This window comes from Eurypyga helias, unplaced genomic scaffold, assembly GCF_000690775.1.
Source record: "Eurypyga helias isolate BGI_N326 unplaced genomic scaffold, ASM69077v1 scaffold10590, whole genome shotgun sequence".
Classification (NCBI taxonomy): Eukaryota; Metazoa; Chordata; class Aves; order Eurypygiformes; family Eurypygidae; genus Eurypyga; species Eurypyga helias.
Window position 1 is genome coordinate 102,731 of NW_010226260.1, and position 17,622 is coordinate 120,352.

The following is a 17,622-nucleotide window of genomic DNA, read 5'->3' on the forward strand; positions in this document are numbered from 1 at the left end:
TGAGGAGGTGATGAAGACATTCCCAGTGCCTTTCCCAGTTTCTTTGTGGAAGGGTAAAAAAGACGGGGGAAAAAATACACTTAGAAGAGCCCAGGCAACCAGACCTTGGGGGAGGGGGGGACATGTGTGTGAAATACTGAACTCCAAAACCGTATGGTTTTTCAACGTGTTTTTCTTCTCAGTGGTCAGATGAACCGTGTGCACCCCAGGTCATGTCGACAGAGTTCCAGTGCTCACAGACCTATCGACACTTGAAGGAGAATCTGTATGAGAAGATCATCGAATACTTTGACAAGGGAAAGGTAGGTCCGTAGAGTTCTTCCCCCTGCCCAGTCTCTTTTTACTGTTACTTGGTATAGTAATATTTAACTAATATTCTCCGTATGAAATGTTTGTGTGGAAAATCCTCTTTGAAATGTGGGTCAAGCTGTGTCCTGAAGGCTTGTTCACAGAGTATCTGTTCTATATGAACAGATCCTTTCCGTGCCCACATCCACAAAAAAGTGTTAATGTTTACGCTGGTCGCAAGCATCTCTGTCAGGCAGTAATAAACGAGTCAAAAATATTGACAATACTTCCCTTTACTAGGAAGAGAACACACAGGTTACATTTCTAAACCGTTTGGTCATTGTGTCCCCCCCAAAAATGGACAGTTTAAAATGGGCATGTTTGTTTCAGAGAAGTCCGACAACCGCATCCCAGACTTAAAATGTGGTTTGATATTCAGTGCCTGGGTTTATTCGGCTATTTAAAAAAAAACTGTTAATAAAATTGCCTGTCAGTACAACCCCAGTAGAGCTGAGATTTTTGGAAATAAAGTGAAGGACTAGAAAGCAAGAGGAAAATCTGCAGTGCTGGATCATGAATCTTAGGGCCCAAAAAGGCCTTTAAGTCATTGTTCAGCTGTAGCCAAAGGTATGAAGGGGGAAAGCAATTTGTTACTTCTTCCTGCAAAATAAAGGCCTAAGTCCCCCCCGAAAATCTCCCCTGTAGTTCGGAAGATCGAAAGCTGGTGGTGTGGGAGAATGCAGTGGGATTTATAACTGCTCAGGTGGTTTTGCTGGCTTCTGAAACAACTGCATGGAGGGGGACCCCACCCACCATCAGCATAATTGACCCTTCCTCGTTTCTGATCCGCCTAGCCGTCGGGTTCTCTCGGGTACATCCCGGGAGGTTTGCAGGCAGCTGAACGTGGCTGCCGGGTGCCGAACCGCCTGGCACCACGTAAACGCAGCCTGACGTGCACGACCACCCGCGGCCCTACATCAGTGCAGAGTTATGCTCAGAAAACCCCTTTTGTCTCCTTTATTCTGAACTGATGAGAAGACTGACGGAATTTGAGAAGTATCCTCGAGGGAGGGAGTTTCTATCTGCTCTAGGACCACTTTTGTGCTGCATACGTTACAGCAGCGGAGAAAAAGTGGCCTAGTCTCTCCAGTGCACCTCTAATTCCTCGCGGTCATTTTCAGAGGTAGCTGTTGTGTGGAAGGAAACAAGCTGCTCCAGGAAAGTGGCAGTTTGAGTCTTGTAATTTTTTGGCTGACTAGGAGAGCCATCGTATGCAAGGCTGCCCGTGATTACGTCTGCTTCAGCATTTCTTGTACAATGAAGTGTATTTCCTTTAAAGAGAGGCAGGTGTCAGTCCCTCATAGACTGCCCCCATGCTAGGGCTGTGTCCTGGATGTTACGCACCTTAGAGATTTACTCTTCTTTTCTAATGTGTCTGAAAGGTGAGGTGAATTTTAATTATCTTACTATAAGAATGGAGTAGGTTTACATATTACTTCGTATAATGAACCGTAAACCACTTTTATTTTTCACATTTATCTGCTTTCCTGAAGTCTGATTGCTTTGAGTCTTCCATTCTGAATGTGCAGCTAATAGATGACTGCAGTGTAAAGATAGCACCATCAGTAAAACTCTGGTTAACCAGTGATGCCTTAAAAACGTGTTTCTTGATACTGGATTTCCTTTCTGAATATGGGGTTGTGTTGCAGATGTGGGAAGAAGCCATATCTTTATGCAAAGAACTTGCAGAGCAGTACGAAAAGGAAGTTTTTGACTATGAACTTCTAAGTCAAAACCTGGTAAGACTATATACAGGTCTTCAAATTATTTCGGTCACAGAAATGAGTACGTCTGAGCTATCAAATGGTAGAGCTGCTGAAGGCCTTGTTGTTCACTGTTGGGTTTTAATTCATTTGTCAAAGGGTTGCTGTGTTGTACTGTAACAATGCAGTGGTAGAGATTCATTCAGAACTGTCTGTTGAAGTTGCATGACCATCTGCTTATTGAGATATTTTGAAACTTCTGTGGATAAGATAAACGTATTCTCGCTGAGCACAGTTTGAAGGCCGTGCATAAAAGAAATACAACAGGTTTTTGAGGCCTTTGTAATGCTTTAGGGTAGAAAAAGCACCTGGATGCCAAATACAATTTTGGTATTTGCTTTTCTCTTTTAACACTAGTAAATCAAGGGTGAGCCTGATTCTGAGCTCAGATATGTGAAGCTGAAGCCATACCCATTTAGCTGTGTATTATATTTGCATGCAGACGTAAGGAATATTTAGTATACCACCGCAGTGTGGTGTGCGTGTGCATGCTGACTGTCGCTGTGCTTGCCAGCTGAGCGTTGACAGCTCTTGCCTACCCACGGAGAGCTGTGGCACATAGCTTAGTGCGACTGTAGAGGTTGAAAAATGAACGGGAAAAAGCCTAAACGGAAGTAACTGCAGTTGGTTTTGCTTTCAGATTCAGCAAGCAAAGTTCTATGAAAACATCATGAAAATTCTGAGACCTAAACCAGATTATTTCGCTGTTGGGTATTATGGCCACGGATTTCCCACATTTCTAAGGGTAAACCTGTTTAAATTCTTACTCTTTTCACCTGTTTTCATATGCTTCTAAAAGTATGAGTGTATTCTACTAGTGCGAGTGAGTCTCTGGGGATATTTGCCATGGATTTAGTTTTGCTTGCATACAGGATGGTAGTCAGAATCAGAATTTTTAGTTGTAAGAATAGGCATGAAATGTTTCCAGATGTGTTTAAGTTGATTCTTTCTCTTGGTTTGATATATATCAGGTAGTGAAGGCGATACACGAGAGCCAAATGCAGCAATATGATCTAGTTCAGTATGGGCGGCTCTCATTTTGTCAGATGAGTCTCCACACAGGTTATTGGTAACTAGTAGAATGTCATGAACAAACTTGTGTTCAAATTAAATCCAAAATTCTGAGCTTGGTAGTTTCAGTGGACCTTTTCATGGTCTGACAGGAGTTTCAGATTTGTATTGGCTCTCAGCTACAACTGAAACGCAATCCAAGTGTAGAACCAGCATATTTTTCAGACCAGTGCACTCTCTAGCCAAATACTGTCTTTAACAGAGGGAAATAGTAGATAAGTAGGGCAGGGAAGAGTGTAATAGAGAGCAGGAGTGTAGTGGTACGGGCCTGCTATGTATTCCCTAAACATGACAAACAGCTTCCTGGGTTGGAGGCGACACGTTTGCTTTCTGACCCTTCATGGATCGTTGGGCAGTGAACATGGCCAGTTGCTCTCTGAAGAGATGCCCTCCAGCACACACTGTGGCCTCACAGCGCACAGCTCTGGGTGGGGGAGATTTACTGCTGCCTTTTCGTTGTCATCCAATTTCTCTGGTTCTTAGAGAGACTGAACAGTTGTTGCCATTCATGACATGTTGTTCTGCTCTAGTCTTGGTTTCAACATTGCTTCCACAGCAACCATTCCATATGTTTTAATAGCCTGGCTCCCATGCTGCCCAGTTGCTAGCTCATGAGATGGTAGGGCAAGAAACCTACCTAGTGTTTGAAACATGGATACACTGTGAATTTATTCAGTGTGATAACTATTTTGTTTTCCTGTTTTCCTCATAATGACTGCAGTTCAGGTGGCTTTTTTGGTCTCTCATACGCACTCAGCTGGTGTGTTCGTACCACTTGTCCTGTGTTACTCTTAAATTTTTTCCTGGATGGTAACAGCTAGTTGGTATTTTAGGACAGTTACGGTAAGCTCAAACGGTTTGGATTAAACAGAACTCCATACTCTGAATCTGCCCTCTGTTTCCTTCTTCTACATTTTTGACTACCACGTGAGAAATCATCTATTTTTTCAAGAAACCTGCCAAACCTAGGAAGTCATGCACACCCGGCTTTTACTTTGGTTTTTTTAAGGGTCATTGCTTTCTTTTAACTAGAGCAGTGCATCTCTTCAGAGCATAAAAATAAGCTGAATATTTGATGTTTTCTCATAGAAGAAAGTCTTTTCTTACATACTACGATGAAAATGGTAGCTTTCCTCACACTTGAAACGCAACGGAAGACCTCTCTCCCAGATTTAAAGGCCAAAGTTGCCTTGAAAACATTGGAGAAAATAGTGAAGATATGCTCATTTCACACCAAAGGAAGCATGCAACTTTTGTTTCTGATACTATAGAAGTATCCTGTTAAATGAAGCAAACTGAGCCACAAATGTGCACATTTGGGGTTAGACTGAATTATAACTTGTACTACCAAGGAGAAGGAGCAGGCAGAGGAAACCTGGACTCAGAATGTATTTGAAAGCAACCACTTTTACTTGACAGACAAGAAGAAAAGGAATTTCAGTACTTTTCTTACCTCCCATTCTGATTTTATTCTGCTCTACAGGAGCATCCTCCGTGATGATGCCAGTTTATCCTCATTGTGTCTAACAAGCACAAAGTATCATCTTTGGAGAGTCAGTGCTGCATTCCAGCAGCTGGTCAAAGGGCATCTTGCTTTACAGTTAATTAATATTCAGAAAACAGTAACACTCATTTCGAAATTTGAAGACCCCATTGTGTGTTTCTGCTGCTAAACATGCATCTCTGACTCGTGCCGCAGCGTCACGCGGCCCAAGAAAACAGCTCTTGATTCCTTGCAGAACAAAGTGTTCATCTATCGTGGGAAGGAGTATGAGAGGAGGGAGGATTTCCAGGCCCAGCTGCTGAGTCAGTTTCCCAGCGCGGAGAAGATGAACACCACCTCGGCACCTGGGGAGGAGGTGAAGAACTCTCCTGGTCAGCGTATCCTTGAACACGCGGGAGATGACAGAATGCAGGCAGGTTGGGGAAACCTTGTTTTCAGCAAGAGTTTGTCTGTGTGGGACAATCATTTCCTAAAAAGGATGGAAGTTTATTAATAAGGCAGCTCAGTTTGCAGTTTTACTTCTGTGCCCTGCAGTGTCGCTTGTGGTTTGTTCCTAAGATGTTTGCTTCTGTTTCTCTCACAGTTCTAAGGAGTCTGTCTCTTTTAGTCATCACAGAATCATTTCAGTTGGAAAAGCCCCTTTAGATGGGGGCCAGCCCTTGGCCCAGCGCTGCTAATTCCACCACCAAACCGTGTCCCTGAGCACCACATCCACGCGTGTCTCAAGTACCTGCAGAGTTGGTGACCCCCTCCCCGGCAGCCCGTTCCAGTGCTGACAGCCCTTTCAGTGAAGAAAATCCATGGTGTACCTTGTTTTCTTCAAATGGCACAACGGGTGGTGAACACCTGAGCTGGCTAAGTTTAAAGCAGCAATTTGTCTGCTAATTCACATTCCTAGCTGTCGTGTCTTGATAGTAAATCCATGTTGTCCTTGAACATTGGTCTGACTGGCACTGCATTTGGGCATCACCTGTTTTCCTTGGCAACATAAATGTGCCCTCTGTCACTCGCAAATTCTTCTGGGCAAATGAACTCACAGATATAATTAACCCCCTGAATTATTCTTGTGAAGAAGTACTCTATGCATTATCTTTTTCTTCATGTTCTGATTTAAATCATTGCTGTCTGAGCAGATATGAGATCGCCTCGTTGTATCAGACCGTTTTTTTTTCACACGTTCATTTTCCTTTATTCATTTTCAAAGTAATACTGTAATACTTCACATGCTCTCTTGAGTCTCTTCTGGTGGAACCTGCTGGAGGAGAAAAGGAATGCTGCTTTCTTTTCACACTGTTGAGGCTGGAGCAGAGAGTATTACAGGCTTTTCTCATGTAGTACATTCAACTTGAGAGCCAAGCTCTCCTAAGTGTTTTGTGTCCTCACTTTTTTTTTGGGATCATATGCTTCAGTCCTTTCTTAGAGTAGAAGTTACTCGTCTGTTGGCAGCTAACAGGAGATACACTACAAACAGCTACAAATCAAACCAGAGGGCACACGTTTCAGATAAATGGAAACGTGTAAGAATATGATGTATTAATTTACAAATACAGTATTCAGACTGGAAAGTAACTCTAGCACAGGAAAAGGGAGTCTCGGGTGAAGGGGCTGCTCAGCTGCACATTTCAGAGATGAGATGCTAAACACTGTGACATTATGCATGCCTAAAGCTAAATAGTGAAACTGTTAACATCAGATGCTGTGGATGTTATTTTTGTAAGTTGGCTTGGCTTTAAAACTTAATGAATCATTCAGTGTGATAAATTCAGATACAGATATTCAAGCTCAGTAAATAATAAAGATATGCAATATTTTACAATATAATTAAAAAATTAATATTTGTATATATTCACTGGTTACTACTGACAGATTTTTCCTGTTTTAGCCAAAAAAGCTCCAAAAAGGAAACCCTGAACCCTGAAGATCTTCCATCAGGAAATATTGTCTTTTATTTTTTTGTTCATTGTATTTTATTTTGCCTGGAACCTACAGTATTTCATACTGCTGGTTTAACATGCCCTTAACTTTCGTGACTTCAGATATCCAGTGTTTTACAGTTCAGCCAGTCCTGGAGGAGCAACCTAGATTCAAAAATAAGGCAGTACCTGATCAAATTATAAAGTAAGTGAATTTCTGTAATAGATAACGTACTGAAAGTCAGTCCATGTTCCTAAAATGACAACCATAATTTTCACAACTCAGTTATTTGCCAATGAATTTTACAGCTCTTATCGTCTTAGCTTACTGACTTGTGTATTCCCTGGGACACTCGTGACAGAATGCTGTAAGGAATAGCATATGGTTACAGAGAGGGAGGGGGAATCCATGCTTGGGGTCCAAGTTACTGAGTTTTCAGCAGAACTTCTTGGGCCAGTGGTGTGAGAGCGGGATCTTACTGGTGACTGGTGGTATGAGAATGGTACAACGGAATCTTGTTACGGATTCTTGCCAAGTGCAAAGCACGTGGTGGCAAAATGGTTTGCCTTGACACTACGGGCAAGGTTTTGTAAAGGAATAAAGGAAATTAATTGTCCACAGTATTTTGAGAACAGATTGGCCAATATTTCCAAACTCCTAACCCAAAACAGAACAGGTTGAGCGTATTTACCTGCTCCTAATTCAGTGTTCTGACCACATTTGTGAAAAGTTATTTCTGTTAGCTGGGGCCAAAACTCTGGGTACAGTACCTACTGGAATATTGGCTGACTTCAGGCTTCTGAGATGTTTGTCTCCAAATCCATCAATATGCAAAGGAGGATTATGAGAAGAATGGAGAGAGCGAGCTTTAACAGGAAAGGAGACATTGTTCTGTGGACAGCAAAATACTTACCCACTGTGCAATCTCTGTTCTTTCAAATTAGCCAGCGCTAGAAGCCGAGAGGTTATGAATTTGGTGGAAATAGGTGTTCACGGTGACTGAGAATGATTCATGAGCTAAATAGAATAGACCATAACGTGTATTTGCAATAAATGTCTTGACATTGATGTCTCCCTCTACAAATGTTTATATACATTTCCTTATCACAACAAAAAAAGTTATTAATGGCATCAAATGTTTAGTTTATTGAATTGCCATTGTTCTGCTGTGTGACCGGAATTGTTAGACGTAATTAAACTGATTTGGCATGTGCTGTGGATTGCAAAATCATGTATTTCAGTCCAGGTGAATATATCCGCTCTGTTCTGAGTTATTTTTAGCAAATATACTCCCTTTGTATGCCATTATACAGCACTGTAGATAAAACAGCAAGAATACAGGAAAGTAAAAATCTTGTCTGGACCTTCTTCTCTAGGTTTTAACATTAATCTCGGAGTTCTGGAGTTTTTATACCTGGAAATTATACCCAGTCAGAAGCTGAAGCTTAATACTTGTAAAGTACTGTGTATTGACCTGATTTATAGCTAAAGTAGTTGTCTCCTGAGTTTTCAGTAAAGTGCCTTTTTTTTTTCTGAGCAGTAAATTTGCTTTTAATTAAAAACTCAACTGACGCAAAATGAAATACTTCACTGTGATAAAAAGATCCATAAATTTATGTATGTTATAGTAGTCTTTTTTAAATTTTTCAGTTTTTATAAGTCCAACAATGTGCACCAGTTCCACTATTCAAGACCAGTCAGAAAAGGATCTGTTGACCCTGAAAATGAATTTGCTGTAAGTAAATGGATGACAAGGTGATGGTTGCAGTTCTGGTAACCATGGCTGAATTTTGATCTAGATGTTTTCTTAGTCTCGGATTACTCATTACAGACACCCTAACTTCAGGATCGGTTTCAAAAAGATAAAATGCAGTATTTCTCTATTTCAGCACTACTGTGTAGATACTCAGTGACCCATCACTGCTTCAGTTGCACGTAAACGTTAGGTACTTAAGTATGTTCAACACGTTTGCGTTAGGCAGTAACATTTGCTGGTACAGATTTTCATTATGAAACAAGATGACATGTAAATAAATATCAAATGGTTTGCCTCTTGTAGTTTACAACACGTTTGTCAGCTGCCAGCTTGGCAGTGAGAGGTGTGTGTTGTCTGCTTTCATCAGCCCTGTCAGATCTTGACAGACTGGAGCGCTACCTGTGTCACTGTTGTTCCCATGCGTAATGGTGTAATGCTGAGAGACTGTCTTGTTCCAGTACCCCGGGAAATCTGCAATGCCATAGATTATTTTTCACCCCTGTGCATAAAAACGCAAGAAGTTACTATATTTTAATTATACAGATACCTGAAGTTTTGTAGTTTGTGATGAAAACCAGACCATCCAATTTTGGGATCATAGATTATAGAATGGTTTGGGTTGGAAGGGCCCTTAAAGCCCATCTAGTTCCAACCCCCCTGCCATGGGCAGGGACACCTTCCCCTAGACCAGGTTGCTCCAAGCCTCATCCAGCCTGGCCTTGGACACTTCCAGGGATGGGGCATCCACAGCTTCTCTGGGCAACCTGTCCCAGTGCTCCACACCCTCTCCAGGAAGAACTTCTTCCTGATATCTAATCTAAACCTCCCCACTTTCAATTTAAACCCGTTACCCCTTGTCCTGTCACTACAGGCCCCATTTTGATGGCTAAAGCTATGCTCTTGGGATACTGATGAGAAAAGCTGTTTATTTCCAAACTGTAAAATTTCAGTTCCGTGTGTGCTGATCAGTAGTGTCAACAGTTTCCTGTGAGGGGCTGCTTACCTGCTGTTAAAGTAAAGGCCTCACGAGCAAGCTCTACCCTGACTTCCCACCTTTGCACTGTATTATCAAGACTGGTTGGCTTCCTTTGCAAACTGGAGAGTTTTCAAGCCAGTTATGAATATACCTTGAAATGGTTTTACAAAAACGAAATTGTTAACGTTTTCACTGCTGATGACAATAGATAATATGCATACTTACTTCAAATAGGGGGAAATTGGGATCATTGGAGTATGTCCTCACTGTGTTCATTATTATGTTTTTCAGTACTGGCAGTTTAGATGGGCTGATATTGGTAAAATAAGGAGAAGTGGGGTAAAAGAACAAGTATCGTTTTAAAACAGCTGAACAGCTAGTTCAGAAGGGGAAAAAGAAAGGCTGGGAAGTAGTTATAGGGCTGTTACTGCTTTTAATTGCAGAAATGTATTTCAGAAGTGGAGGCAGGAAGCATAGTCTGGGTGAGGTGAGAGCGGGTCATTTAGTCACCGTCATTCACCCTGTAATGGCAAAAATAGGAACAGAGACTGAAAGATTCAAGGGTCATTTCCTTCCTTCTGCGGTGTGCCGGCTTAGCGCCTGAAGATGACCTCAGCGGAAATCAGAAAAATGATTTGGGCAAATTGCTGTGCTAGATTCATTTTGCAGTGTCTTCTTAGGCAAAAATGTGCAGATGTTTTCCATCTATGTTCTTTTCACTCTGACGCTTCAGAAGGTGGAAAAGATGGAAGTTTAAATCCTGAAGCATCATTTTCTCCCTGCTCTCTTTCTTTAATAGTCGATGTGGATTGAGAGAACATCATTTGTTACAGCATACAAGCTCCCTGGAATTTTACGATGGTTTGAGGTTGTCTCCATGTCTCAGGTGCGTATTAACGTGCAAAGAACCCATAAAACACGTATCTGTATGAGTTCTTGTGTGCAAAATAGTTTGCAAATGTATCACACAGGGCTGTTGTCATTTACTTACTTTTATACATACCTAACTGTTGCTACTTATGTTTTATCTTTCTACTGCTGGGATCATTGTATCTTACACACGATTCATAGTTCCAGGACCGTGTCTTAAGAGAACAGAACAAATTTGTATTGGTTTGCTGAGTTGTATGAATGTTGGTTATAAAACCAAAATACCCTTTTTATCTCTTTCTATAAACCTTGAAAGTCTTTTGTTTCTTTGTAGACTACAATTAGTCCTTTAGAGAATGCTATTGAGACTATGTCCACGACAAACGAAAAAATTCTGATGATGATTAACCAGTACCAGAGTGATGAGAACCTTCCCATTAATCCACTTTCTATGCTTCTGAATGGAATCGTTGATCCAGCTGTTATGGGCGGCTTTGCTAAATACGAGAAGGTAAGAGCTTTAAGTCAATGCAAAGAACATATTCAGATATATTATTTCATAATCCTCCTACATCCTTTGTTCGAACTGGCAGTGGAGTGTGGGCTGGGTATGTGAAAGCTGTAACTCCACCAATTAAGAGATCCTCATATCCTGGTCACATCTGTCTGAAAGCAGAAACTAGAAAACTGGAGTAACTGAAGGTCGGTATTAAGTGTGAGACAAGATACCCCTTTTGTGATGAAACCTCTTGCACATCAGAAGGTTTAGCCTGGAGTAAATGAGTCAGGTTTATCCCACAGTAGGTCTGAAGCATTTACATGTGGGTTGTCAGTTAAACCGTCATCAGGTTTCCTCAGCAACTGCAGCCATTCTGTGTTGCAGGTTCTGTTGCTAAAAAATGGGAATGCAAATAAAAACTGAAGATTTGTCCCCAAGGCCACCTTGTGAAGGCATAGGGGAGAGAGCAGGAATCCTAAAAAATCATAGGAATTTAAACTCTAAATTAATAATGTTTTGAAGGAAAATGAATGTGGGGTTACAGCACCACTGTAGAGCTCTATTATTTCTGCCTGCCATTTCCTGATGGAAAGCATGTGCCACGCTCAGTAGGCTTGGCTAATGCTGAAAAGATGCCGTATGAATATGTATGTGTACACACACAGATTGTATGTGGTAAGCATGACACGTTCTGGAGGAGTGACATGGTATGTTACTCCTAAAGTATCCTTTGTTTAGCTGTGTGCAGTCATGGATGAACAGCTGTATTCTTTTGTACCTGGGGGATAAAACCTTTGGGCAGCAGAAGTCAGTGTGTATGCAGTCTGGCTCTGCTCATACATACAAGGAGTTCTCTTTCTTCACTGTGTAACACTGGCCGATGTCAGCAAGGAGGGTACCTGAATACCGTGCTCATTTATCAATGTAAATCCTGATACTCCCAATTTGTGCTTTTTTTTGTTTCAGTGAAAGCGGAAAAAGCAAACAGTAGTTGGGTTTCATAGTAAGGGTCTCAAACTCAGAAGTGCTGGATAAGGAGTTTTTAGTCTTTTTTAGCAGTAAAGAGTACCTCAGTTCTCAAGTGATACAGTAACAAATTATCACTAGCAGCGTCTGGTTAAGGGGCATATGTGTCTGTCTTATTTGGTAACCAAAATCATGGTCAGCAGCTGGAGTAAATAGAGTTGTCACCGATTTCTTGACCTGTCAACATATGGGACTGAACTGTGTTTTGTCTAAGGCTTTCTTTACAGAAGAATACGTCAGAGACCATCCAGAGGATCAGGAGAAGCTGAATAGACTCAAAGACCTAATTGCTTGGCAGGTAACTTTTTACTGACAGCAGTCATCTGAGGCTTCATCAGCTATTCCCTTTTTCTGTTCCCTTCTAGCAGCAGATCATAGCTTTCAGATGATTGTGTCGTATTACCAGGGGTATTTTTGTGTGTTTGGGGTTCTTTTTCCTGTTTCCCCAAAGGAGTGAGGGATAGAAGGATGAGATTCTTGTTACAAACTTCCTGTCTAGTTTTGTGATGAATTCACAGTATTTTTTGAAAAGGGATTCATAGCAAAATATTCTGTTAGATTATTCTAAACTTCCTCTTTCAGAGTATGTATAGTTGTAAAAGGACTCTCTATTTATTATCCTATTTAGATATTAAAAGTTTCCTTTAAGTAGGAAAAAGGACTTGAACTCCTTCCGTTGGAAGGTGCCTAGCAGGAAGCATGTATTCCATTACTGCCCCACTAAGCTCACTGACAAGACAACACAGCAGTAATTCCTCTCTCTGATGTGGCCTGTGATTGATAAACCATTATGGGAGATGTAAGTGATCCTGTCCTTCAGGGTTTTTTTGAAACCTGTACCTGAACTGGAGAAATGGCTTAATTACAAACCCCACGTGTCCCGAGGAGTGTCGTCATTACAGTGTCTTTTCAGAGGGAGATGGAATGCTACCAGGGTCAGGGGAATTGCCCCTATCTCCTTATGTCCCAGGGCAGGCAGTAGGCCAGGAAAGAACTTTGTAGAGCATATCCATTGGAATGGTTCATCAGCAGCTCCGTGCTGTAGGCTGTGTTCTTAAAGACAAAACTGAGAGCATGGCCGAAGCCATGAGGACTTCATGAATTGCTGGGAGAACAAGCATTTGTCAGTGTCAGAAACTCTCTCTGGGAAATAACTCTTTCCTAGAGGTGGGTGCGTGTCCTTGTTTGTGGGTTTGGGATTTTTTGTATTAGAAACCTGAATGGAATGCCGGCTGCTCACAGGAGTTGTTTTCACGCTCAGCGACCCTTGGAGATCGCGGCTACATGACTTCTGTGTGACAAATAGCAGGCAAGGCCGTTAGTAAATATTTTTAATCTGTATCTCTGGAGGAAAACTGAATGTTCTGCCTGTGCTAGCAGCACCAAGGTTATTTGGGTTTTTTTCATTTTTAGTGTACATATGGCCAGCCAACCCAACCTGCAGACCCTTTTGTTCTCAAAGAGGAAAATGCACCTGCGGGAGGTGGTAGCAGAAAAATCTGGTTTTGCTGAGATTGAAGGCTCTTTGCATTGACCTCAGCATTGGTGATGATAATGGAGGGAAGAAAAACATGACCTCAGTAATTATCAATATATCTAGTCCAAATAGAAATTATTGCCATTGATATATGGCAAAATTAATGACTGTGAGAGAAGAGACTAAGATTTTTGCACATAGGTGATTTGTCAAGAAACCACTGACAGCCACATCCTCTGAAATGTAGATGATTTAAGTGAGAAAGAACTGTTTGCTGTATAAATGAATGGGCATACTAATGGCTATATAAAGACATAATATAGTGACCTCCATTTCTAGAGGGATGTTATGAAATAGTGTGAGTTAATCTGCAGTTTTACTATCAGAAGTGAATGGCTCAAGGTATTTCTGGTCATGTTCTATGTCTCTTTCTTTGTAGCAACTCACTCAAAACTTCTTCCTCATTGTGCTGCATTTGTGAGAGCGGCTTCATGGTATTTTGCTAGCCGGAGTTAAACCATGACAGTCCTTGATTTAATCCTATGCCATCCCTGTGAGAGGGCTACACTATGTTTGTTTTGTAGATGAAAAAAAGCAAGAATTAACCATTTATTCCTCTCTCAGCCTTGAAATGAATCATTCTAATAGTTTAAATGGATTTTTTTTTCTACTATTTTCTTAATGCTTTTCAAGTTTCTTCCTGTTTCTTTTTGGTTCATCTCAGTTTGGCTATTCGTGCGAGTCACCAACCTTTACACCTTTCTCCTGTATCGTGGCCCACCACAGGCTCTGTATGTGGTTGCTTGCTGACCATCAGAAGTTCTCGGTGGATGCAGTGGTATAAAATGACCATAATACCACCTGGCATCAGGAAATAAAGTGGTGATTTATATCCAGCGCTGTAAATCTCCCTAAGGTGGACAAACAGATCTGTCTGTAGTTGATGGGCTTTAATACTGTGTTTTTCAAAGTTAGATTAAAATTAAAAAAACTTCCATTAAAATATGACCAGGTCAATAAGGGAACAGATATGTATGATATTAATAGTATTTTTAGTGTCAGAACACAAAAGGGAAGTGTGGAATCTAAGTGGATTTTACTTAAAAAGCCCTAAACATTAATGGAAAACAGCTAAAAGTGGATGGTAAAGCAGTTAGAAAAGGTTACTAGCAGAAAGGTAGCTACAAGTATGTTGCACAAAACTCATAAATCACCATTTTCAGAGACTGAAGAGTAATAAAATATCTTTATAATTTAAAGAGAGGCACTACAAAGTTCCTCTTTGTGAATATGTTTGTCACTGAATAAACAGCCTGTCAGAGTGTGCTGTCAGCTACCTCTGAAGGTAAGGTCTGGTTTGTTTGCTCTTAGCTGGGCGTTATTAAACTAATAGAACAGCAAAGGAGATAGGAGTAGTATGATAGCAAACAAAAACGTGGGGAAGAGGGGTTACGAAGGTTATACTACTACCGTGTTTGCTTCAGTGTAAGATTTAACTATTATTACTATTATTTCTCATTTGGTAAAAAAGCCATTCCTTCTGACAAAGGAGGAGTTTTTAAGAAACTCAAGGGGAGGGAGGTATTTAATGAACTGATAGAGCTTTTTTTATCAGGCCTTCTTCTTTAAGGGAATAGGTGCATCCCCCCTCTCCCGTTATTTAAAAACTTGTTATGTGCCTTCTTTCAACTCTGGTAGGAAGAACCGGAGATCTTAACCCCTTTGGTTACTTCTCACTGGAAAGGGGTAAAATTGAGCCAAGTCAGACTGGTTCGTGCCAGCTGCCTCTGGTCATGGCTCGAGTTGTTCATTTTTGTACTGAAGCATTATCTTCCTGAGATTTTCTAGACGTATGGGGAGTACAGAGAAGACCTGCAGACTAAAATCGAGGAGAAGGGCAGTGATCACCTTCAGTAACCAGTCAGTAACGGATTACGCTGCTGCAGCGATTGTCAGAGCCATCACGTGATTAAGCCCCCAGTAGATTGACTCTGAAAGAGAAGAGTTTGAAACCACCTGCCTGGAATCCACTTGGATATTTTTTCATCCCTAACTTTTTTCTTGTAAATGACAGGGCACCTTCATAAGCAGGTGGGCTGGTAGTCTGAGAACTTTTTAAACTCTGGCTTGGTTATGTTTAATCTCATGAATGGTTAACCTTAAAATACATGGAAGAGAGAAAACTGTCACTGTGAGGCCACCACCAATCCTCAGAAACTTACTGGGCAAGCTTATTTCTCAGGAGCCCTTTCCCTTGTGTAGCTGCTGCTGAAAGCCGACATCAGCAGCCACATCTGTCTGCCAGTCACAGCCAGAGTTTGACAGCTGAATCAGCAGATACTCCAAATGCAGGTAAAGGAGTTGTCAGACCCAGTTTAATAGTCTCACTTTTTTTTTTTCTTCTTTTTTTCCCTCTTTAAGATACCTTTCCTTGGGGCTGGAATCAAAATCCATGAAAGAAGAGTTTCTGAAAGTCTTCGTCCTTTCCATGATCGTATGGAGGAATGTTTCAAGCATTTAAAAGTCAAAGTGGAAAAACAGTATGGAACCAGAGAATTGGTATTGCTCTCCTTTTACCCTCTCCTGCACTTTCTCTTCACCGAATACGTATCTTGTCTTCTAAACAAAAACATGCTAAACTTCTGTTGAAGTGTTCTTCTCATCTGAAGGTACAGAGACCTGAGTTTTCTAGTCAGAGAGTTGGTTCAATTCTCTGACCTATCAAATATGCCTCAATCTGGAAAATTTGGAGTATTTTAGTATGTCTATTAAACTTGCAATTCTTTTCTGCCTTATTTAGGAAGTAAAAGCAAATTCTCATGTTTCTCTTCTTTGTAATTTTTCTTAGTGGTTTAGGGGTTTGATCTGCAACTGATGTCTTCCTGTGCTAGCCACTTCCAGCTGTGTTGGGAAGTAAAACCTATCGTGGGTGTAATGCTATAAATACTAGTTGAGACCAAACTGAAATATATGGGAATTGAGGATAACTTCTGAACACAAACGCTCCAGACAGTTCTTGAATAAAATACTCTATCTGACCTTGCGCAGACTAGCAAGAGTTATGTTGGCTGGCTTGGGGGATTAAACCCTAGTTGCTTTGGAAATTATTTTATGTTGCTGCTTTCAGCGTTGATGATTTTATGAGGATTTATTTCTTCTTTGATAGGGTAAAATGTAGCAAGTTTCTAACCTAAATTTTGGATATTGTGCTGTGTTACACACCTATCTAATGAAAATTCTGCTTATTTATGTCAGTGTGTTTCTCTTATTTTCAGTCCCATGCCATGATAATAGAGAGGCCGCAGTCCACAATTAACAGTCTTGCTTAATGCTTGAACATACATGGCATTGTGCAATATGGAGACATGGTGACCTGGAGAATCCTCCTGCTCTTCCTGTCTAGCTATTAGAGAAATGCCAATTTTGTCCAACATTTGCCAACATATAAATAAAAAAGGCTATATCAGTGTATAGAGATGGCAGAACCTGTTGTATTGGAGATGCAGACTGATTATTGTCTTGGAGCAAAGACTAAGTATTTACCTAAGCACGTACTTCAGTGGTGTGCCCCAGCTTTGTTCAAAAGAAAAGTGTCTGTTGATCTTTATTTTTCAAAAAAAGTTAATTATATCAACTGTAGTTTATTTAGCTACTCACCTTATTGTTGAGCATGAGAGATCTTAGAGCAAGTGTGTATCCAGACAGAAGAGGCAATCACAGTAATTCATGGTAGCAAATATGTCAAAACATCTGTACTCAATCTTCAAGACCTAGTGAAAGGACTGAAATGAGCTTCCCACAAAGCTGTTTGACAGAATGTGTTTCTCTTTTCCATCCTGTAGCCAGATTTTGATGACAAGAGAGTAGGACGGCCAAGATCAATGCTGCGATCCTATCGTCAGTTATCAGTTATTTCGCTGACCTCCATGAATTCGGACTGCAGTACACCAAACAGACTTGCTTCAGAAAGGTTGGCTATGAGTACAGTACAGACTTTCTCTTAGTCCTGGTCTTTAATCAGTTTTATGGGATGAAACTACAAGATTTTTAAAAAGGTATTCAAGGGTAAAAGACCACTAGCAGTCCCTTCAGACTGTGCCAAAATCACTGCTAACTGTGGCTATCACTTCCTCCAGGCTTAACACTACAGTATTTCAAGATTAATACAAAAATTTACTCAATTCTCTACTGAAAAATAGTGACATTTGATTTTCAGGAAACAAGTATTTTATAATTTAAATGGCATTTCAAAAAAATACAGAGAACTGGGGGTTTTGCAACTTTGTACAGCTTTTAACGTCATATCCTTATGGTAAAAATTGGAAAGGAAGAGGAAAGCCTTTACAAACTTACAGGTTGGGAGGTGGAGTGTTTGATAAAGCCTGTAGTAACGTAAAATGCTTTGCCTGATACGCTGT

General features: G+C 40.8%; 1 protein-coding gene across 1 annotated transcript in view; it reads left to right on the forward strand.

The window, feature by feature from the left end:
- Positions 1-17,622, forward strand: part of DOCK2 (dedicator of cytokinesis 2) — a gene marked incomplete at its 5' end in the record, with an annotated part of 121,592 nt that overhangs the window by 98,437 nt on the left and 5,533 nt on the right. Inside the window, 11 exons of the mRNA XM_010152277.1 lie at positions 183-302; positions 1,998-2,087; positions 2,752-2,856; positions 4,922-5,063; positions 6,723-6,804; positions 8,251-8,335; positions 10,132-10,218; positions 10,537-10,713; positions 11,942-12,025; positions 15,626-15,763; positions 17,047-17,174. Coding sequence (XP_010150579.1) covers positions 183-302; positions 1,998-2,087; positions 2,752-2,856; positions 4,922-5,063; positions 6,723-6,804; positions 8,251-8,335; positions 10,132-10,218; positions 10,537-10,713; positions 11,942-12,025; positions 15,626-15,763; positions 17,047-17,174 — 1,238 coding nt within the window. The remainder of the gene's footprint in view (positions 1-182; positions 303-1,997; positions 2,088-2,751; positions 2,857-4,921; positions 5,064-6,722; positions 6,805-8,250; positions 8,336-10,131; positions 10,219-10,536; positions 10,714-11,941; positions 12,026-15,625; positions 15,764-17,046; positions 17,175-17,622) is intronic.